The sequence below is a fragment of the Podarcis tiliguerta genome, assembly GCF_965153285.1.
Source record: "Podarcis tiliguerta genome assembly, chromosome: 8".
Lineage (NCBI taxonomy): Eukaryota > Metazoa > Chordata > Lepidosauria > Squamata > Lacertidae > Podarcis > Podarcis tiliguerta.
This window is the reverse complement of record NC_139541.1, coordinates 42,401,692-42,424,426: the sequence shown is the minus strand read 5'-3', so window position 1 is coordinate 42,424,426 and position 22,735 is coordinate 42,401,692. Positions and strand designations below refer to the sequence as shown.

General features: G+C 45.5%; 2 protein-coding genes across 4 annotated transcripts; one reads left to right on the top strand and one right to left on the bottom strand.

The window, feature by feature from the left end:
* Positions 1 to 789: 789 nt before the first annotated feature.
* Positions 790 to 9,364, bottom strand: TMEM208 (transmembrane protein 208). Its single transcript, XM_083452592.1, has 6 exons — positions 9,226 to 9,364; positions 7,940 to 8,035; positions 5,460 to 5,519; positions 4,177 to 4,313; positions 3,109 to 3,193; positions 790 to 1,418 (listed from the first exon to the last, which is right to left on the bottom strand). The coding sequence occupies exons 1-6, from the start codon at positions 9,229 to 9,231 to the stop codon at positions 1,281 to 1,283; spliced, it is 522 nt and encodes a 173-aa protein (XP_083308718.1). The 5' UTR covers positions 9,232 to 9,364; the 3' UTR covers positions 790 to 1,280.
* Positions 9,365 to 9,424: 60 nt separating this feature from the next.
* On the top strand, positions 9,425 to 22,558 carry LOC310683019 (uncharacterized protein). Of its 3 annotated transcripts, none has more exons than XM_083452486.1 (7): positions 9,425 to 9,562; positions 15,320 to 15,421; positions 16,268 to 17,251; positions 17,607 to 17,819; positions 19,669 to 19,881; positions 21,233 to 21,450; positions 21,614 to 22,558. In XM_083452486.1, exons 1-7 carry the CDS (start codon positions 9,536 to 9,538, stop codon positions 21,786 to 21,788), a joined length of 1,932 nt encoding a protein of 643 aa, XP_083308612.1. In that variant the 5' UTR covers positions 9,425 to 9,535; the 3' UTR covers positions 21,789 to 22,558. The 3 variants fall into 3 exon arrangements, with proteins under 3 accessions (XP_083308612.1, XP_083308614.1, XP_083308613.1); XM_083452488.1 differs by having other exon boundaries at positions 9,448 to 9,562; positions 19,735 to 19,881; XM_083452487.1 differs by having other exon boundaries at positions 9,448 to 9,562; positions 19,672 to 19,881.
* Positions 22,559 to 22,735: the final 177 nt, after the last annotated feature.

Here is a 22,735-nt window from a genome sequence, read left to right as displayed (position 1 = left end):
ATGAAGCTGAAGTGGAGAACCAGCAGGAGGTCACCTCCACCTTCTGTTGTTGCTGGTTTATTTTAAGGGGGAGGCTATCAGCCCTCTGTCCCCTCCCGCTGCAGGAAGCAGCTTCAACCCCAGGCCCAATCTTGTTCCCTGTCTTCCTTCCAACCATCCTTCCTCTTCCTTGCTTGGAGATACCGCTGGTCCTTGCCATTAGTTTAACTTGCCCCCCTGTCCCTGCTTCCAAGGAGGCTCTAATAGCCTTGTGCCAATGAATAAATACATTTCCAGGAGTGCTAGAAATCCACAACTCACAAAGATTTGAAAAAGGGATTTCCAGCTCCTTCATCAAAGGACGTCAGATTCACAAGAAGCCAGTGCAGGGTCTTTTGAGTAGTGGTGCTAGGTTTCTGAAATTCACTGCAAAGGGAGGCCCATCTAACCTCATCAATTCAGCTTTGTTGTTATAGAGGACAGGGAGGTGTACAATTGCGTATGAAATACTTGCACACCACCTTTCGGCCAGAGGTTCCTACCTGCCAATTTAAAAATAAAAATACACCAGGATTTAAATGAGAACTTCTTTCAAACACCTCAACTAGCCTCTTATTCTCTTTGCCTTAAATGGGATGTGATCTTTTGTGAACTCTGGCTTTAATTATTGTTTTGACTGTTGAAGTTTATTGCTTGTTTTGTATTTTGGTTTTATTTGCTGTGCCCACTTAGAAATGGGTCAACAAATGTGAAAGGTACAAGTTGTCATGATATAAAATCAACTTCAGCCACAAGCACTCTCATAGACTCTTATAGCCTTTTGGGTTTTTTTAATGAACCATTTCTTAAAACTCTGCAGTGCCTCCACCCTTAGATTCATATTACAGCATCACTTTATAAAGATATTTACACACCTCCGACATCCAAGAGGTCCCCTCCCCACTTGCCACAAAGCAGATGAAGGCCAAGTATCTGCCTGGTGACACTTCCCCTGAAACAATTGAGCCTTATAGCGCAGATGGAGAAGCTGTGACCCTCCAGGTGCTGTGAGCCTCCAAATACCATCCACCCCAGGCAGCATGGCTGATGGTCAGGAATATGGGGAGATGGAGTTTGGCAGCAACTGGGGGGAGACACAGATTCCACAGCCCTGCCTTATAGTGAACTGCTGTCACAGAAGGGGAGGGTCAGCAGAGAGAAGAAACCCCTGACATTTCTGATTGGTTAAAAAGAAATCACATCCCTGATAAGCAGCCACATGGAGACAACAGGTGGCATGATATCTATTTCCATGAGCACAGCTAAAAACGCTTCATCTGACGGCGTTCCTGCCGACGCTGCTTCTTTTCGTTGGGCTCCTGGTTGGCGGCTGAAGAATCTGCAGTGAGCCAAGGCCCCAGGATGTTAACCCAGAGGAGATAGAGTGCTCGACCCGGAGCCTGCAAAAAAAGAGACAGAGGCAAAGATCTTTTTTTTACAGATCCTTCAGGTATGCAGCAACCCAAGTTACAAAATATATATATACCAATACAGTGGTGCCTCGAAGGACGAAAAGAATCCGTTCCACGAGTCTCTTCGTCTTGCGGTTTTTTTCGTCTTGCGAAGCAAGCCCATTAGCGGATTAGCGCTATTAGCGGCTATTAGCGGCTATTAAAGGCTTAAGGGATTAGCGGATTAGCTGCTAAAAGGCTATTAGCGGCTTAGATCAGCTGATAAGCGGCTTAGCGAACAGCTGATAAGCGGCTTAGCGAACAGCTGTTAAGCGGCTTTGGGGCTTGGGAAAAAGGCTGGGAGGGGAAAAAACCCCCAGGAATCGCAAGGCATTTTCGTCTTGCGAAGCAAGCCCATAGCAAATTCGTCCTGCGAAGCACCTCCAAAACGGAAAACCCTTTCGTCTAGCGCAGGGGTCTGCAACCTTTAAGACAAAAAGAGCCACTTGGACCCGTTTCCGAAGGAAAAAAAAACTGGGAGCCGCAAAACTCGCCATTATAAAAACAACTTTTTTGTCACTTTTTTTTTTATTATTTCTTTGTTTGACCCCTCAGAATTACTCCTCCTCATAGAAATAAACGTTAAATTAACAAGTTACCTTTTTTTGTGTGTGTGTTCTTCACTCCCCTTCAAAACAGTGACCAGTGTACATGCCCCCTTTCAATGCAGTGACCAGCGTACATGCCCCTTACAATGTAGCGGGCGGGCGGGAAGGTGACGTCAGGACGGTGCATGACTAACGCACGCACCGCCCCCATGCGACGTCACAGCCAGTACAGCACCCACCACAGTGGGGAGTGCTGGGGCGCACAATGCGCCTCCTCCCCTCGCTAGTATCCGCCCCGGAGCCGCAGCAAAGGTGTAAAAGAGCCACATGCGGCTCCGGAGCCGCGGGTTGCAGACCCCCGCGGGTTTTCCATCTTGCGAGGCATTCGTCTTGCGGGGCACCACTGTAACTATTTTCATACCAGCGTGGTATTCTATTAGTTGCTACAAATAATAGGTAGTCTGAAGCCATGTTCCTTTGTCATTGCATGCAAAATGAAGTCTGACCAAACAAAGTAAAAGTTATTTATCATCGTGTTTTTTCTTCTCACTCTTATTTCATAAACCAATTTTTCCATCAACGTGAACTTCCAGGCCTGAACTTCTTTAACAAGATTGAGCAGCCTGATATTAATTCTCATTTCTCAAAGCTACCCCTTCATCTCTATAGGACAGCATTAGAAGGGCAGTTGATTCAACATTTCTCCTTGCACCTGGAATCTGGAGAAAAACTATGACTTTTATTCAAACATCGTAAGATGTTGGATCAAGCCAAAGGCCCATCTAGTCCAGCATGCTGCTCTCACAGGTGAACCAGACACCTGCACCAAAAATTCCCAGCAAACTGGTATTCTGAGCTTTATTGCCTCCAACAGCAGACATGGTATTTACAGACTACCTCTTTGCAGAAATGACCTTTTACAGTCCTCTCCCAATTATTCATTTCCAAAAAAAAGAAGAAAACATTGTTTTGAACACAGCTAAGAGTATAAGGTTGATCCAGGCAGGTAGCGGCTGGGATCTGCAGACACAGTGGAAAAGGAAAGTTAAGAGGTTCATTATGTACCAAACAATGGAGCTAGAAAGACTCACCAAGAGCCAGAAGTACCACACATAGAGGGAAAAACAGCTGAGGACTTGGATTATGGCTGTAAGCAAGATCACATCCTTCAGATGCCTGAGGATAAACAAGAAGAAGCTGGTGTTTACTAGTTCAGAGCATAAAAGCCTTGCCTAGCCCTGTGGTCCCAAAACCTTTCACTAGCAGGAAGAGCTACAGAAAACCATCTCTGCCATAGAGTCTGGAGACTGAAGGAGAGGGGCTGCAGGCAGGGATGGCGTGGGAGTGGTGGTGGTCTCTGTGTGTGTGTGTTCCAGAAATAGCCTGGTTAAAAACAACAAGAAATATGACTGCTAGTTGATGCTGGCGCATAAGGTTCACTCACCTAATCTATAGGGATAACAATTCAAAAATTGTATTGCTCACTAGGGAGCAAAATGCTGCTCCTCTTGGCTTCACCTCCCTAAAGACAGCAAGATCCCTTAAGCGGCCATTCTGCTCTGCTGTCTTTCTCAGTTGCCTCTAGCGATGCCACTGATGCTGGAAGTACCGGGGCAACAAAGGCATATGGTATAATATTTTCTGAGAACAGCCAAGGAAAATGTGAACTTTGAATCTGAATAAGTCTATTATCCCACAGCTCAAAAATCCCAGTTCCAAACGCATAACTGAGCTCCTTGGAGGAAATTCAAATCTTCATTGTTACAATCAATGACCATCATATACTTTTTAGTCTATAATAGGAATCATCAAGTCCATTCAGATTTCTAAAGTTATTTGTAATTTGTTTGCACCAACTGGGATGACAAACGGCAGAAAGGACAAGGAGTGAGAACAGCAACGTGTTTTAGGGGACAGTGAGAAGGAAGGACTTAGGAACTTCATTCTTCTTAACCACTGGGTGTACACAAGGAGGAAGGGTCCCGTCCCCCCGCAGTTTCTCAGTGAAGGAGCTGGAGAACAAACTCTGAGAAGCAGCCAATGGCTCCCCAAAGACACCAGTACCTTTATATGATTCCTGCTCAGGGGTGAAGGAGATCTGTGTATGCACTCAGGCAGCAGATCCTGCTCACCTGGACTTGTGTAGTGTAGACACTCACTCTGCCATCCCCTGCTCCATATTCAGGTCAATTCCACCATCCGCAAGGCTGCCGTCATCCGCAAAGGAAGGCTTTGCCATGGAGCTCATTGAGCGGTAACTGGCCCCGTAGATCATCAAACTGAATACAAATGCAATCTACAAGGAGAAGACAAAAATCAGCAAGGTAAAGTTACCCAGATGGTATTGGGCTCCAACTCTCATCATCCCTGACACCACTGGCGATGCTTGGTGTGATTGCTGGGAATTGGGAGTCCAGAACCACAGAACTGTAGAGACAAAAGGGACATTGTAGCACTCTTTCAACTATAGCATCTGTCCAGCTTTTGCTCAACTTAGGAATGAAGGACATGGTGGGGTGAGGAGAAGAGGAGGACATGATAAAAACTTTATAAAATTATACACAGCATGGAGGAAGTGAAAAAACTGAATGGCAGAAGATTCTGGACAAACTGCCTCCTCACACATGCACACTCACACTGCCTCCTCACACATGCACACTCACACTGCCTCCTCACACATGCACACTCACACATGCACACTCACACTGCCTCCTCACACATGCACACTCACACATGCACACTCACACTGCCTCCTCACACATGCACACTTAACTTGCATCAGTGTCAGAAGATGCGGTGATTGCCACTGGCTTAAATGGCCTTTTACGGTCAAGAAGGTGGTTTGTGCGCATGCTGTAGTAGAGGGAAGTAAGGGGGCAGATGGGGCTAGTCAACCTGGGAAGGTAGTCCATCTAAGTGAAGGAAAACTGATCCTAAATTTCTGCTGCCTTGTGGGGTATCTTTGGGAGAAGAAAAGGCTAAGGAGTAAACACTACACAAATCCAGAATGAAGTCCCTAAGATGGTTGGATGGTGCCTTGTATGCCTCCTTCTGGCAACTCTTGCAGCCAAGCAGGCACCAAATGCATTGCTCTGCTTTCCTTTGGACCACATCAGCAAGCCTGAGAGGAGGGTCTTGTCATCTGGGCAGCCGAAGACCTCAATACACACTGACCAGGCTTGTACCTCAGAGAGGTCACATAAGTGCTGCTAACACAATACTGAGCTAGATGAGCTCAATCTTCTAACTCAGTATATGGCTTCATATGGTAATGATACAGTATTTTTACTAAGTTGGTATAAATTCCATTATTTTCAGGGATAAATGAAGGGACTGGGAGACAACATGGTTTTGATTGCACTTCCCTCAGGAGATGACAATTTATGCTATCAAAGTATACCACCTTCCCCAACGTAGTTCACTCCAGACATTTTGGACTCACCCAACTCCAGGCAGTGGCTGTTGCATAGAAGACCACAAAGTTAACAATTCCATAAATTGCCTGAAATTAAGGGAAGCAAAAGTCAGAAATCACATAAAAGGGAAGACACAAAGAATAATTTTGAATCTTCTTGCATCAAAAACATGAATGTAGTATAAATAAGTTCTGAAGGTGAGTGCCACTGCAGCCCAAACAACACTGTGGATACACAAGAGAGAGAAGGCAACAGACTAGGGGGAACCCCAACTTTTTCAGAAGCACACAAAAAACCATTAGGAAAAAAAGCTGGGGTGGAAGAGAAACCCACAGAACAGCCCAATGAGTGCTGTGTGAGCTATGGAATACTTTCTGACTGTTTGGGACAGGGAGGGAAAAACTGGGGTGGGGGAGTGGGAAAGGAGAGAGAATGAACTGGAAACACTCCACACTACAAAGTTTTATTGCAGGTTCCACTAGTCTGATCTAAATCTGAATGAAGCCACACTGGTGAAACCCAAACCCGCCGTTCCATCTTCAGGCACAGCAGTTTATGAAGTGACAACTTCATACTAAGTTCCTTCCCTCCCAGACAGATATGGGCACAGGCTGTCTTGTTGCTATTGATAGCTAAGGGCTGTTTTTGTTTTTTTAGAAAGAATGACGAGCAAAGGCCTATGGAGTAGCTACTTTAGAAGAACAGAATAGTTAGGATCTGAAAGGGCTCAGGACAGAGTATATCCATTCCACCTTCCTCTCCCTGATTATTCCAATAAAAAACAAACAAACCCTGTGAGATGGGCAAAGCATCATCTCCAACCTCCTCTCTGATCAGTCCAGTGATTGACTGTGTGTTAAAAACAAATGGTTTGGACATAATATGCATTTTAAAAACAATAATGTAAACAGCAGCTGCAGGATTGGGACTGTGGCATAAAAAAGCTTTTGGTTTCTGGTTTGCTTTTATCATTTACCCTTGTGCCATAGTCCCACCACAAGCCACCCTTCCAATGCTGTCCTTTGCCCTGGCAGATCTCCTATTGACACCAACAACATGTGTATTTTAATGAACTGAATAGAGTGAAAGATTATGAGTCATGGGGTGTGCAGTATGTGTATATGAAGTTAACAATGCCTAGCTTATTATTTTTAGTTGCTATTTTGTTAATGTTGTTAATATTGTTTTATAGATTTTAAATGCCACATTGATTTGTTAATCATATAACATGACTTTTGCTGCAATCATGATGTTTATCTTACTTTTTAGTTCTGTTTGGTTAATAGTGTTTTACAGGTGGTAATCGTCTTATCAATGATTTGCTAATTAATATGATTTATGCTGTATTTGTGATGTTCTATTACAGGGGTCAGCACACTTTTTCAGCAGGGGGCTTTTTCCACAGTCCCTCAGACTTTGTGGGGAGCCAGACTATATTTTTTTGGGGGGGGGGGATTGAACGAATTCCTATGCCCCACAAATAACCCAGAGATGCATTTTAAATAAAAGCACACATTCTACTCATGTAAAAACACGCTGATTCCCGGACCATCCACTGGCCAGATTTAGAAGGCGATTGGGCCAGATCCAGCCCCCGGGCCTTAGTTTGCCTACCCATGTTCTATTATGTTATTATTATTTATTGTTTGTAAGGCGCTTTGAGATTCAATTTGAATGAAAAGCAGCATAGAAATGCAACAAATCAAATCCTCAACAGCTTCCCTCCCATGGCAAACAGCAGCTTCAGGGCACAGGGTAAGGTGGGGGGCAGAGAGGCAGTGACAGGAGGCTGGTTTGTTTGGACTGGAGCCTAAGACAGAATAGTTAAACCCCATTGCCCCACAGTTCTGATCATGCACATCAACTGACCTCTGACTGCTTTTTGCAGTAATAAAAAGCTGCATGCTGAACATGTTGCTTGGCTCAGTTCAGGGATTGAATTCTGAATTTCCTAGGTTCTGGCCCTGATTATCACTAAATCACATTGCCTCCAACCATCACCTAGTCTCAAGCACCCCAGGTAGGCAGGATCTGCCACATGCAAGCTTCACTAACAAATGGCTCACACTCAGACCAGAAGGGGTTGGGTGAGGGGCAGGCTGATAATCCTTTCCATGAAGAAATTGAACTGTCAATCAAAAAGAAAAGGAGACTGGCTTTCTAGCAACTATGCAGGCTCTTGAACTCCATGTTACGTAGGGCAAGGATGGGCAGTAGTCCAAATCCAGTGCTCACCCATATAATATCTGTTCCCCTATCTCTCCCACCCTGACATTTTAGTCTTAGAAGTGGTATCTCACAGCTTGCAGCATGTGAGGTATCAGTTCTTACTTCTTTGGGCCTTGCACAAAGTAAAAAGGGAGAGAAAGACACCCAGCAGGTAAGCTATTCAGAACTAAAGGTTGTTTGTTTGATTTTTAGAACTGCAAATACTTTCTGCCCAAAATATCCAGGCTGGCCTTGTCCACTGTATAGAATCTATACACACAGAGCATCACACACTTACATTAGCTCCCAAGATGATCCGCAGATAGAACTTAAGGGTATCCTTGTTTTCTTCAAATATCTGCTTTTTACCTTTGGTTCCCACCTTTCCCTTTGGCTGAAAAATTAGAAAAATAGGGATTGAGTCAAATGTTAAATGTGCTGAAGCTCATTAAAAAAAAAAAAAGGATTACCCTTATTTTCTGATCTTTCACAAGAGCCTGGGTGAGTTATTTTCTCTCTTGCACAACAAGGTTGTGAAATAGTTCAATCTGTCCAATTCATCTGAGATTTGAATCCAGGTGACTCCTACCCAAACCCAACACTCTGGACTTCTGAATCGCAGAGTAGAGTAGAACCAGCACAAAAGCTAAAACTGAAGTGGCAGTGTTCCGAAATGGAGACAGGGTAAACAAACAAAGAATATGCAATTATTACTGTTATGTATTGAAGTTCTTACCCTGGCCACCAGAAGTATCATGTATATAGTTTTCACTCAGGTCCACGTCAGTTACTTTAGGCGGGAAACCCTGGGTTGTTGTTGCTACAATGTTGACAGCCAGCTGCCTATAAAAGCAGGCCGGCTGAGCTGTTAGCTGTTCAGTTCAGTTCTGTTCCAGCTTACAGATAAAGAGCTGCTTTGAAGAATCGCTATGTCGTCTGATATGTTCACCCACAACTTAACAATTACAATTTACAGAACTGTAATATTAAAGTGGGAGAGAGTATTTACCTTAAGTAGTCTAGGTTCCAACAATTCCAAACGATTTCTCAGCAGCTTTATTTACTACACCTTGCTGCCCAGTTACAACCTTAAGCCCATTAAAGTACTGTACATATAACAGGAGTAATAACATATTCTTCCTCTTTCTACTTATACCTCTATTCCCCACCCCCACCCCGTCTTCACTTGTTTCCATGTGTCTTTTAAAATTGCATGCAAATTTGGGGCGGGCCTGTCACACCAGTTCTTTGTGAAGTGCCACATGGATGGCACCACGTTAAAAAATAAAAATAAAATAAAACTGCACAGGAAGGAGGGAAATATGCAGAGATGAAAGCTGATCCTGAAACGGGGGTGTAAAAATATCGAGGGCTGCATCCGAATACGTCGCACATGACATACACCAGCTGACATAAATGGAGTCAACTCCATTGATTCCAACGGGTCTCCTCTAAGTATGATTTAGCCAGAGAGAAACCACAACCTTCTTCCGGCTCCAATCCGTGCCAGGCTTGGCCCCCCGCGCACAATAATCCCCACCCCACACGCTCAAAAGCTCTCCACGCTCGGGCCCCTTCACTCACCGCCATGGTGGCTCTACGGCGAGTCCCAACGACAGGCAGGCAGAAAACCCACCAAGTCAGCACAGCAAGACTTCCGGCACAGGGATCACTACGTCATCGCTCGGGCCAGACGCGGACAACAAACGTCTGTCCTTGGAGGACTACAACTCCCGAAAAGCATCGCGCCGTCGTCATGGAGAGACGAGGAAGCTGAGGAGGGGAAAGGGGCGGGGCTGAGAGAAGGAATGGGGGCGTGGCCTGGCCGTTGACCTGCCGGCTTTACTGTACTTTTGTTTTCTGCTTTTCCCGCAAGGTCGAGCTCCGGGGAGCTATGGAGGCATGCGAGCTGCCTATGGAGGTAAGGAGCAGGGGAAGAAAAGAGGCTGCTACTAACGATCGCACCAGCTTTGCAAGGGGATTGGAGGGGGGCGCAGGTCCTAACCCAACACGCGTTGGTGCGCGCAGACATGTCTACAAACACGTGTCGACGAGTAATTGTTTTCCTCCTGCCTGGTACTCGGCTTCACACACGCCCTCTCATTTGTCATATGGAATACTTGCCTCTTTAATAGCTTCCCCTTTGCCCTGCGGTTTTATTTATTAGTAATCTGGGAGGCTGCCCTACGCCGAGTCAGAGAACTGCTCTCCATGTAGCTCAGTATCGTCTGCACAGACTGGCAGTAGTTCCCTAGGAGCAGAGGCGGATCTTTCCCAGCCCTCTCTGATGATGCCTGCACTTTAATCTGGCATCTTCTGCATGTTGTTCTTGTTGCTCTTCAGGTACCTAGCCCGCAGCTTATCTGTTGTAAACCTTTGTTCAGAAGCTTTAAAAGATACCACAAGATTGTTTGATTTTTAATTAACGTAGAAAAGCTGCTCCAAGGAAGTGGTTTCAGGATGGTCAAAAGTACCAGCCACTCAGTGCTGTGCAGGGTGCTGCAAAACGAAAGAATTTGTTTCCCCCCTGAATTTTCCACTTGAACAGCATTCAAATAATGTGGTTCTGCGTGCGTGAGAAGCAGCCTCAATAAGGAACCAAAATTCCCCCAAAGTAAGATTTGAACCATCCTGAGTCATACATCCCTGCCACTTGGAGACTATTGCCTCTGGGATACTCTAGTATTCTGCCTGGGCCACAAACAGTACAGTACTGCAGTACAGTACTCTCAACTATGATGCTCCTTTTCATGTCTATCACAGGAGATCTATGGCCTATCGCCCCATGGTTATTTTGGGGTGCAAATCCCACTTCATTTGTAGTGGCAAGAAAATAATTTACTTGGCATGGAGACATCATATATTAATAACACAATGTGTGCAAGCAGAGCTTTGGACCGGGTTTGATGCTCCAGTATTTCCTACAGATAGATTATGGTTGTGGAAGTGCATGATAGGGAATACACCCCCCCCAGTCCTTTATTCATAGGTGTGGCTGCAAGAAAGACTGACTGTTTTAACACACACCCCTTCTCAGATTCAATGTACTGTACATACTTTTAGTAGACTGGGTTTGCCACCAATAGCAGAAGCCCTTATCACCTATGCAAATTAGATGTGCTCCAGCAATTGGTATTCACAGTGAAAAACTAGTACCTAAACTTATTAAATGCCTATTAAATCAGTGTGGTTGGAAAGGGGTTTTAAGGAAATAAATTGTAGTGAACTGAGCTTAGATCAGGGAAAAGGTTGTCGGATCAGTAGAGAGAGGGATAGACTCTAAGAGTAAGGGACAGCAAACCTAACTTAGGACAAGTTCATGCATTTGAGGAAGTCACTTATTTCTTACCCGCACTCCCTCCTGCATGTGAACTCATTTGGAAAAGCCTGGACAAGAAGATACAGATTGTATGTAGATATACCTCTCAATATCAAGGAGCCATTTCTGGGATAAATTCCAGAGGGGTAGTAATGCTATTCTGCTAGAAGCACAAAAAGGTGACTTTCTGTGCCAGTTCTGGAACAAGATTAAAAGAGGTCTACATCAGCAATCTCAAGGATACCTGGTGTCGAATACTCACCACCTATTTGAGTACCAGGTACCTTGCCCAAGAAGGAGGTCCGTATTAGGGACTGGCTTATAGTTACTGCAGCCCTCAGGACCCAAGGATGACTTTTGCAGTAATATCCTCACAGCCACTTATTTCAAGGCGACTGGGGCTGCCCTTTCTTGTAAAAAGCAATTAACCACTAGATGTTACTAGCCATAATGGGCAAGGAACCAGCCAACCAGCAGCTGGTGTATGTCTCACAGCAGCATGTCCACAGCCTGAGGTCTTAGTAACCAAAACTCATCCAATAAAACATGACCAGCTTCCCTAGATTCTACTACAGAATTAGCCATGCTCAAGTAGAGAAATTTATGAGAAATTCTTTCCTTTAAATGTTTAGCAAACATGTCACGGCATGCGTTCAAGGGTTCCTTCCATATTGTCAAATGCTCCATGAAACTGTTACGAAAATTATAAGGTCTAAGATATAAAATAAATGTTCATAAATGTACCAGGCAAACACATACATAAATATATAAACCACATGTCTGAAACAGTACAGGAAAACAGTCCTAAAGCCATTTTGACTCTTTCAGTGACCTCAAATATTCCTCTGCAGTTTGGATGGAAGTGGGAAAAGCCTCCCCATTGTCTCTGTGCTCACAAATCCTGCTTTAAGGGCACATTTGTGTATGAATAGGGTGAGTCTGTGACCTGGACTCAGGAATTAAGTATTTACAGTATCATCACAAAATAATGGCCAGGCTGTCCAGGTAAACCCATTAAGAGGTTTTCTGCCAGACAGGATTCTACTGTAGACCGCCCCATCTGTGATAGGGTGACCCTTCTGTGATGTATGTATGATGTATTGAGGGGGGTGGTCTTGAGCTACTGTGCTTGCACACCATTGTTATAGGTTCCTCCTCCCTCCTGCATTGAGGGGTGAGGACCCTCTTGCAACCGTTTAATAAAGATCATGCTTACTAGCTGCTTTGCTTCTCAATATTCTCTGGTTGGCCTCTGTTATTTTCTCCTACCAATAGAGAACCTACATAAGGACTCCATACGGGCCCTTGGGTACCCCATAAGGGAAAAGGAGCAGTTTTTCTTATAACAAAACACAATGATGATGTTTGAAGGGTTTCCTTTAAAAACTGACTTCAGTGGGAGTTCACTTTTCCAGTGTGGTAAAAAATTTGAATGGTGGAAGTCGCTGTAAAGGGGATAGAAAGAGATGATGAAGAAAATAGCTCAAATAATGGGTAAAGATCCCAAATGGTGTCTTTTATCAATTTTTGATGAGTTGAATATGGACTTATTATGGGAACTACTTACATTTTTCTGTTTGTAACTTCTCATTTGACCATATCCCAGGGCTGGAAGGAATCCTCACGTTTTTCATTAAATATTGGTTTAGTAAAGTACAGTGGTACCTCAGGTTACATACGCTTCAGGTTGCATACGCTTCAGGTTGCATACGCTTCAGGTTACATACGCTTCAGGTTACAGACTCCGCTAACCCAGAAATATTACCTCGGGTTAAGAACTTTGCTTCAGGATGAGAACAGAAATCGTGTGGCGGCAGCGGGAGGCCCCATTAGCTAAAGTGGTGCTTCAGGTTAAGAACAGTTTCAGGTTAAGAACGGACCTCCGGAACGAATTAAGTACTTAACCCAAGGTACCACTGTAATATTTACCCTTATTTCTGGAAAATTAGCTCATAAATTAAGGGTATTTCAGGATGCAACTAAACCTATTGATTTCACCTCCATTTGGTGGCCAATTGGTATTTATATGACAAGTCAGTTAGGGGAAGGCAAGTCCAGATGAAATATGGTTTTATTTGGTATCCATAACTTTCATTTTGTATTATCTTTGCATCAGGCCAGTTTTTGTTTTAAAATCTAATATATTGTGTAGTCTTTTGAGAATGTACATTATTTTATGTTATTACGGCTATGAACCCAGGGGTTCTTATGTACAGTTTTTCTTTTTACTCTTTTACTTTATTTTACATTTTTTACCTCACTATTATTTTAACTTCATAATAAAGTTTCGTTTTTTTGTTTTTTAAATGCTGTCTAGAGGGCAATTACAATTGTTTAAAAAACATAATCTCTGTAGACAAAAGCATACCAACAACACAGTTTCAAGGTGGAACAGGTTTTTAAAACACAGATTATAGCTTGGGTGGTTTTTCAGTTTGTTGTGTTTCCACCTAGGAATCCTTTTGGGTCCAAACAAGCTTTGTGTAAGCAAATCTTGTGGTTGGAGGGAGAAGAGGGGCATGAACGAGAGTCAAAAAGACAGATTGATATAAACACAGAATAGTTTGGCTGCTTTAACATCTCTGTTTATCAGAGAAACCACCATGTCTCAGAAATTGATTTTTCAATTTCCACCTCATTAAAGAGATTTTACTCCCTGGTCTGAAAATTATTAATCTTTTCTGGAAAAAAAAAAAAAAGGAGGGCAACTACAGCAACATCCAGAGAAGGGGAAAATATATGTTGACTTCTCACTGGTGCATAAAAGAGAATTTATAGACTCAAAAAGCCCAATGCATCCAGTCAAAATGCCTTCTTCAGGGATGACAATTACAAGTTTTCCTGTTTCAATTTTGTATGATCAACTCCAAGTCAATCATTGACTGCTTTAATAGCCTTATAATATGCGACCTTGACAAGGTCTGAGTTTTTATAGACGAGTTGAACTGAAAAAGCAGACATTGCCACTTGCAGAATACTTCCTTCACCCAAGCAGGCAAAAGAGTCTGCTCTTTCATGATGAATACCTGCCCTGCCTGCCTTCTTCTTCTTTGGCGATCACTTGTAGCCCTTACCAGTGTGTCTGTAAGTGACTGTGGAGGCCAATTCTGGATCCACATGTCCTTCCACAGTGGGGAAATAGGTTTACGGACGGGAGTTGATCACGGTGAGGATTTGCCAAATGTGCCTTCCTCGTTTCTCCCTTTTGCATCTTCAAAGTTCATGTCGGCTTTGTTAAAGGCTATTCTCGAATTGGAGCACTCGCAGGCCAGTGTTTCCCAATTATCAGTGCTTATACTTCATTTTTTAAGATTTACCTTGAGAGCGTCTTTAAACCTCTTTTGTTGTCCACTGGCATTCCGCTTTCCATTCTTAAGTTGGGAATAGAGTACCGTAGTTGCTTTGGAAGATGATAATCAGGCATCCGAACAACATGACCAGTCCAACAAAGTTGATGTTGAAGAACCATTGCTTTGACACTGGTGATCTTTGCTTCTTCCACTGGCATTAGTTTACCCATCTTCCCAAGTGATACATAAACATTTTACTTTACCTACTAACTTTACCTCCCTTCCAACCTCTTCCTCAACTCAGTTTACCTCAGACTTCCCATATTCCTTAAGCCAATGATATGATGTAATGCTTCATTTTCTGTGGTAAAAACACTGCTCATTTATCTCGCATATTGGAAGAAGGAGTAAGCTTGTTTTCTCCTACTCTGGAGGGTAGGACTCAAACTGAAGTTACAAGAAAGGAGATTCTGACTAAACACCAGAAAGAACTTTCTGACAGTATGAGCTGTTTGACCATGGAACAGCCTCCCCCAGGAGGTTGTGGACTCTCCTTCCTTGGAGGTTGGATGGCCATCTGTCATGGATGTTTTAGCTGAGATTCCTACACTACAGAGGGTTGGACTAGATGACCCTTGGGATCCCTTCCAACTCTACAATTCTATGATTCTATCAGCCAAACAGCACAGATATTTTCTTCCCACAGATTGCAGAAATGTTTTTGTTCCACCCAGTAATTTGCCAGATCTTGCTCCATTAATTTCACAATTACATCCCCATTTCTTCTCTCTAATCAGATATAATTATGTTGCACAGAAAGGATATGAGCTGGATGACCAGATATTTTTAATTAAGGTACTGGGGAGGCCAAAGGCTACAAACCCATCTTAACCGTTTGAGTAGCTGAATTAGTATCCTCTCGTGCCCACAAAAACACATGGGAATCTTGATTAAAATTGGCCTTTCTTATTCCTTGCAATTTAAATTGCCTTTTTAAAAATTGGCATGCCCTTTTGCTGAAAAAGAAGCTTGCACTCATTGTCAAGGCTTTTCTCTTTCTTCCTTGCAGATTATCACTTATATCCTGAGCTTCCTGCCCATCGCAGATAGGAAAGAAGCCTCTCTAGTGAATCAAACATGGTATTTCGCAGCCCAGGATACCTTACGCCAGGTAACAGCTTCTTGCTTTGGTGTCTTACCCATACTTCCTCTGTTCTTACAGGGCTGCCCTGTGGGAGAGTCATAGCCCCATTTCAGACATAATGCTAAGCCACAGGTCACCTCCAGACTGTCAGTATTTTGCGGGAGGGATTCAAGCACAATACCGGAAATTTAGGTTTGCGTCATTAAAGTGGATTCAAGCATTCTGTCACTGTACTGTAACTAATCCACTTTTTAAAAAAGAATGGCAGCAGACTTTTGTAGTTAGGAATTGATGGAGAATTGCACGGGAAAATGTAGGGTAAACAAATAATACACGCCGGGGGGTGGGGGATGCTGTTGTGCTCAGGTTCTGCTTTCAGACTTCCTGGAGGAATCTGGTTGGCCTCTGTAAGAACAGGACGCTGGACCCGATGGACCAGAGGCCTAATCCAGCAGGGCTCTTCTTATGTTCTTAGGACATTGGGACCGTCTCTATGCAAAGCAGGTGCTCTGCCACTAAGCCATGGCCCTTCCTCAAAGGCAGGCTCATCCATCCACAAGTCCCCTCAAGAGCAATATACACAACACAGGCTACACTGGAGCTGCTACAACAAAAGAACACAAACAAAAATAGATTGAGAGAGATTTGTCATACTTTCTTTCCTCTGACCCATGCTCTAAGGAGCTCTGGGCAGTGAATGTTGGGTTTTTTAAACCTCACAACAGTCCTGCAAAGTAGATTAGGCCAAGAAAGAGCAGGTGTGTCTTGCCCTGGCCATCCCAGGGTACTTCTTTTGCTAACTGGAAAAAAAATGAAGCCATGTCTCTTGGTCCATATCTAAAAACTCACCATGTAGTCCCTCTCAAATTCCAGGAAAGCATATTTTATAACATCCCGGCTACCTCTGCCTCGCTCCGGACAATCCAGAATCTGTCCCGAAGGCACGTGTGCAATGTCAGGATGACGAACTTGGACGGCTCCACCACTTCCCGGGACATCATCAAGTCCGTTGCCAGCTTCCTTGGGCCTCACCTGCGCAGCTTGTGCCTGCACGGGAGCAGCCTTACGGAGGCCAACTTCAGTGAGCTCCTTCTTGCTTGCCCCTGCCTCACAGCCTTGGATCTGAGCGGCTGCAACAGCCTTTTCATGTCCGGGACCCTGCTCTCCAAAGAGGAGACCTTCCTGCAAGCCCAAGAAACATTGATCAACCTGCAGGAGCTGAACCTGTCCGGTGTGCGGTACTTGTCTGACCTCACCTTCAACCGCTTGGCCAGCTGCTGTCCATCCCTGGCCAAGCTCTCCCTCGCCCGCTGCCACATTACCTTTGAGGTGGACACTTACTACGGCTCGAGTAACTACAACTCCTCGGCTTTGCTGTCTTTCCGCAACCTCCTGCACTTCGTCCGGGAGCGAGCCAGCACCATGAAGGCCTTGAACTTGAGTGGCACCAGTATCTCGAGCCAGGCTATGAAGTCCCTGGTGCAGGTAGAGAACCTTTGCCTGCAGGAGATGGTGCTGCAGGCCTGCCGGGATCTAACCAATGAGGCTGTGAGCATCCTATGTCAGCACCAGCCCCACCTGACCGTGCTGGACCTGAGTGGCTGCTCTGAGCTGTCTGACCGGGCTGTCCTTGTCATCACCTCCCGGCTCCTGTCCCTTCAGCACCTGTGTCTGGGAAAGTTGCCACGTGTCACCGATGCTGGCTTCCAGGGCATTTCACACCTGAAGCAGCTCCAACGCCTGGATGTTTCTGAATGCAGCCTCATGAAGTGCAGTGAGCTGGTGAGAGCATTTGGGACTATGAAGGGACAGCCCAAACTGGTCTCGCTGAACATTGCTTTCTGCTCTTTACTACGGGTAAGTTCTAAGGCGTTTGTTTGTTATTTAGCAGCCTTTTACCAGATGACGCTCAATTCTCTATGATTCTCAGTGGTTTCACAATCAATTCCTCTTCCGGGGAACTCTGGGATGGGAATGAGGGTCTCCTAACAACTCTCAATACCTTTAACAAACTACAGTTCGCAGGATTCTTTGGGGGAAGCCATGACTGTTTAAAGTGGTATGATACTGCTTTAAGAGTATAGTGCAGATGGAGCCTCTGTGAGGGGTGAACTAATTCCCAGCATTCCTGGCTGGAAGTGGGGATGTGCTTTAAAAGTGTGGTGTGCATGCAGCCTTCAACTAAACATTCCCCCCCCCCCCTCTTCTGCAGGACAACTTGGTCCTTTCACTGGCTGAAAGCCTAAAGAGCCTTCGGGTTTTGGATCTCTCTTCCTGTGTGTCCATCACTAACAGAAGCATCCAAGCAATCGCTTCACACCTCTTGCTCTTGAGAGTCCTGCGTTTGGCTTGGTGCAAGGAGCTGACGGATTGGGGCCTGCTGGGGGTTGAGGAGCCCAGAGAGGAGCGTGAACGTGCCAGAGAGGTTTGAGTAGACATTTTTCTAGTTATGTGACCTGGGAGTGGGGGAAAGGAGAAATATTGTGCAATGACAGTATCTTTGATACTCTGATTATTGTTGATGTTGTTTCCCTCCCTTTTTCCCCCAAAGAGGCCCATAATAAGAAGCTGTTTCCTCTTAATCCAGTGCTTAATTTGTTCTTTTAGCTGGGAGAAGGGCAGGGAAACTGGTCAGATCTGCTTCTTGCTGCCTCTCTGGAGGCCAGGAGCCCAACTTGTAACTCTCTTGTCTTTACTGGACTAATAAAGAGATAGCTGAGGTTCGACATACTGGCAGGGGCAACCTTCTGTCCTGGAATAGGGGAGCACATTGTCTGTGGTGAACAGGGCTTCAGAGAAGAGACTGGTAGCTGGTCCAGAAGTTGCTCCTTTCCAAGGTGCATCCTTTGCCCCAGTCCAGATGCTGCAGTCTACATACCCCGCCCCGTGCCGAACTGCACAGCTTGCAGCGACTAGAAACAACCGCAGTTTTATCTTCCTGTCATCACGGCAGGAGCCTTCCAAAGGAAAAGGTACCTGCTTTCTCAGAACCAGCGTGGAAAACTTTGCCCAGTTCAGATGTGGAAAGTACTGGTGGCTGTTTATCAGTTTTCTAAGTTGTAGTACTCAGCTGTTCCTAGTATTGACACTATTTTGGTTTAATCCTAAGAACAGCGATTCTGGCATGCTGGCTAGTTAGGCGGCCACTGGGTACTCAGTGTCTGGTTTTGCAGAGGTGACAAGTAACACTCACTCACCCAAGATTAATCAAAAGTCTGTGATCTATTATTCATTTTGAATATTTTTTATGGTCCTGCGGCAATTGAAGCAGAGTGTTCTTTCTGGCAGGGAGGGCAGATAGAGATTCCTGCTGCTGCCACTTCTCTGGCCAATGGGTGGGGCCAGACTGATCTTCCAGATGGCCAGGATCCTGTTTCTGCAGAGCAGGGGATATAACCTCCCAGTGGCCAGGTAGTTCTTCCCTTGTGCTTTGCTGTCTCGGGGGCAATTCAAGGCAAAGAGAAGGAAGCATTTCACAGAATGCAAAATATAAAGTGTTCAGTGAAACTATTTACATGATGCCCACATGATAGATTGCATTGGGGTGGGGTGAGTTTATCTGCCAAGGATTCAGTGGAGGCTGGTTCATCAGGGCAAATGGGGCACTGCCCCCCCCCCAAACTCAATCTGCTCTCAGCCTTCAGTTCAGGTTTGTCAGCCTTCTCCTCCTTAGTCTCATTGTTGCCGTTGTAGAGCTTTGCAAGCAAAACTAGAATTACTTGGCTCTGCCTCCACCGATAGTTTGTTTATTTTTATTTAAGGCATTTCTATACCACTTATTATTCATTAGCATTTCTAAGTGGTGTTGGCCTTTCTGCCTTCCTCCCAACCAGCCACACTACAAGGGCTAGTAACTAGGACAGTAGAAATGGATTCCCCCAGGTTTGAAAGTAGTTTGCCTTTTATTCTTAGACAACAGGAAATGACCTTCACATTCATATCAAGCTTGTGAGCCTCCTTGGTGAATTATCGTAATCAGAATGCTGGGATTAGTTGGCTCTTTGGTTCCTGTTGTCTCGTGGCCCCCTGCTGCTTATTGTGAAGTACAGCACACAAGAAACTACAGGCTGCATGAGCCTTGGGAGGCTGTTTAAACAGAGTGGTGAGGAGCTACTTGCACACCACAGCTTTAGTCTTCACTGTGTAACATCTGTTGCATCTTAGTTTACTCAAATTCACAGCATTGGTCCTCACCTGTGTCGCCCAGATAGGAAACAGAGAGTCTCAAGATGGTCCCAGCTTCCTTTTAATCCCTCATTCTGTTGCCTTGACAGAAGGATGCTGGCCCAAAGTTCAGCAGGAACTTTGGCAACATGGGATTTTTCCAACCACCTCCACAGGATTTGGAGCAGGACACCCAGATTCTTATTGACCTCAGCAAGCAGGATGCTCAGCAGAAGCACAAAGCCTCCTTGAATGCCCTGACTCGTCTTCAGGAACTCGACCTGACAGCCTGCACGAAACTCACAGATGCAAGCATAGCTAAGGTTTGGACACTGCAGCCTGCAAATACAGACAGCTATGGGGAGACTATCGCTTAGTAGGAGAGTAGGTGCTTTGCTAGATGGGACACATGATCCGGCCATAGACAAATTCCTATGAACCAGAGTGTTCTTGAAAAAGAAACCATCTGCAGCCTTGGCTTCAGGGTAGCAGAAGTACCACCATAAGAACATCAAAAGCCACCTTACTCAAGAGTCAGACCATTTGTCCCTCTCAGTCAGTGTGGGGTGGGGAACTTGTGGTTCTTCAGGTGTTCTTGGGCTACGAACTCCCATCGGCTCCAGCCAGCACACCATTTGGAGGGCCACAGGTTCCCATCCCTGGTCCACACTGACTGGCAGCAGCTCTCTAAGATTTCAGGCATGAGTCTTTCCCATCTCGAGAGTCTTTCTTATAAGACATAAGATTGTCAATGATTGCATCTGGGACCTTTGGAATGCAAAACAGATGCCCTAGTAATACTGAGCTGTGTGCCCTGCCCTTTCAGTGGCACCTGTTCAGATTAAACATCTATGGAGCACCAACAGTACAGGCCATGGGAGGGATATAATGCTTCCAGGTAGACTGACAAGCAAGAGCAGAATGTGTGGGTAGTGAGACGTCAGTGAGTAGAGGGACCGGCCACACAACCATGGAGAGAATGAGAGGCTTTAGAGAAGAGGGTTTAGAAAAGTGGGTCACGGAGGAAGAGGAAGTGGTTTGATACACAGATGGAGAAAAACTTATCAAGGCATAAAAAAGTGGGAGGATTAAATGCGTTGGCAATAGGTCACGCTCTGCAGTAAATCCAAAAAGGAATGCAAGGAACGTCACAGGGTATGTAATCAGTTTGGTTGGAGGGAGAGCTTTAAAGTTCAAGCTCCTACTTTTTTCTCTTATATGAGACCTGACCAAGCTACCCAAAACTCCCTGCCCAATAAAAACTAGCGTGTCAGGGAGAACGGTTCCAAGCAGTTGTCATCTTTCTGATGTGGTTGTTTTCTACACATAGAGAGGCTTTGATCTGGGAGAGCATTTGTATACATGTGGTCCCATCCGCAGCTGCACGTTGAAGTGGTACACTCCAAGAAGCCTGCAACTCGCTATCTTTCTAAGCATCTTGTTCAGCCCCCAGAATGGCTCTGAAAGAAGTTCTCTTCCTCAGTTGCTACACACTGCAGTCCCCATGTTCACTTTCTTGGTGTGGAGCTCCACCCTGAATGGTTTTGGGCATGGCCAATGGCAGAGCAAAAGCTTTCACAGCCATTGGGCAAGGATGCTCTTTTGGGCACCCTTCACCACAGTGCCCAGCAGGGCCACCCAACTTCCTCTCCTTGTTCTGTTATTCCTCCTCAGGTCATTGGCTTTCCCGAGCTGCAGCGCCTGTCCCTCAGCCTTGTGACCAACATCACAGACACCAGCCTCACAGCCATCGCTCAAAACTGCCGGAGCTTGGAGCACCTCACGCTAAGTCACTGCACAAACCTTACCGACAAAGGTTTCATGGAAGCAGCTGGCTCCCTGCACCGACTTCAGCATCTCATCCTTTCTGGTTGCAACCAGCTGACTCCCCGGTGAGTAGTGCTGCAGAGTGCAAAGGTCACTGGCAGGTGGAGAGACAGGTAAAGGCAAGCCAGAGGCAGGCCTTTGAAAGCTCCTTCAAGGCCCGGCTGGCTGACTGGGAGGGACTGAAAGAGAGGCAGAGACCATCAACAACTGGTGAACTCTCCCTTGCAGGACACTGAAGGCCATCGGGCAGGAGTGCCAGCAACTGAAGAGCTTGGACGTCTCCATGTGCAGTAAGATCAGCATGACAGATGTCGAGCATTTCCAGTCGCAACTCCCGCTGCAGAGTCAGACTAGCATCCAGTCACGGTTTGTGGGTGGAGCAGACCTTTCCATCACTCTCTGAAGGAAACTTTGTTGGTTGGGTTCCCAGAGATCAATGGCGGTCAAGCTGGCTCTCCCTCCCCACGCTGCCTCAATGGCAATAGGGGACTTGTCTTGGGAAACAGCTCCTGTCTTGGTAGTCCCGCTGCGCCAATGCAGCTGTGCCACTACCACTGGGTGTCCATAAAATGGACCGATTCTTCCTATAGACGGTGCATCCTCACCCAAGCCTGCCTCAATGGAGGAGCTGGCTGTTGCGCAAGCCTCCCATCACCCCCATCCCGCAAGTAGAATGGGGAAGTGCACCTTGGGCTTTGGGAGGGATTGCCTGGAGCACGGCAGATCCCACGCTAGCAGGAACAGTAACCAGCAGCCATAAGGCAAGACGGTAATGGCTGCTGATGTAATCTTTGGCACAGCCAGTGCCAAGCACTTAATTTGCACCCGCAGCTGCAACATCCCTGTCAGTGAAAGGGGTTTTAAAAAAATCAGCTGGAAAATTGCATCTAGAGAGACTTCTTCTTTCCAGGTCCCCCTGGTACACAGCTGCTAGTTTTAGAGGTACACATGGAGACAGTGGGAGGTCACTCCCACAAAAGCAGTCCATGGCATATTCAGGCACCCAAACTTTTCCTCTTGCACATTCCTGCAAACAATATAAAGGTGAGAAAGCCACTGCCCTGCCAGCCTCCCACTCATCTTTTCTAAAAATGCACTCTGCTTATGCACCAGGATTTTCCATAAACATCACCAAAGCCACTGCACTAATAAAGGACTTTAGTATCTGTTTTACATACTTTGGATTTTAAATGAATGGAGACGGCAGCCTGTAAAACTTTGACTTGCCCTCCTTGACTGAGACGGAGAAGGAAGAAGCCTCCAAGACAGTGCCACCCCCTGGACTGACTGCAGGTCATTTGCTCTAATGGATCAATCTCCATTGCCAGCACACAGTTTAGGAACTATAAT

Bases quoted from the DNA above. Each gene is read 5' to 3' on its own strand.
- TMEM208 (XM_083452592.1), bottom strand. The intron at 4,314-5,459 runs GTGAGTCCAAAA...TTCTCCTTGTAG, and splicing joins CAGCCACTGCCTGGAGTTGG to ATTGCATTTGTATTCAGTTT. The intron at 1,419-3,108 runs GTGAGTCTTTCT...CTTTTTTTGCAG, and splicing joins TGTGGTACTTCTGGCTCTTG to GCTCCGGGTCGAGCACTCTA.
- LOC310683019 (XM_083452486.1), top strand. From the start codon at position 9,536: ATGGAGGCATGCGAGCTGCCTATGGAG. The intron at 9,563-15,319 runs GTAAGGAGCAGG...TCTTCCTTGCAG, and splicing joins CATGCGAGCTGCCTATGGAG to ATTATCACTTATATCCTGAG. The intron at 17,820-19,668 runs GTTTGAGTAGAC...TTGCCTTGACAG, and splicing joins AGCGTGAACGTGCCAGAGAG to AAGGATGCTGGCCCAAAGTT.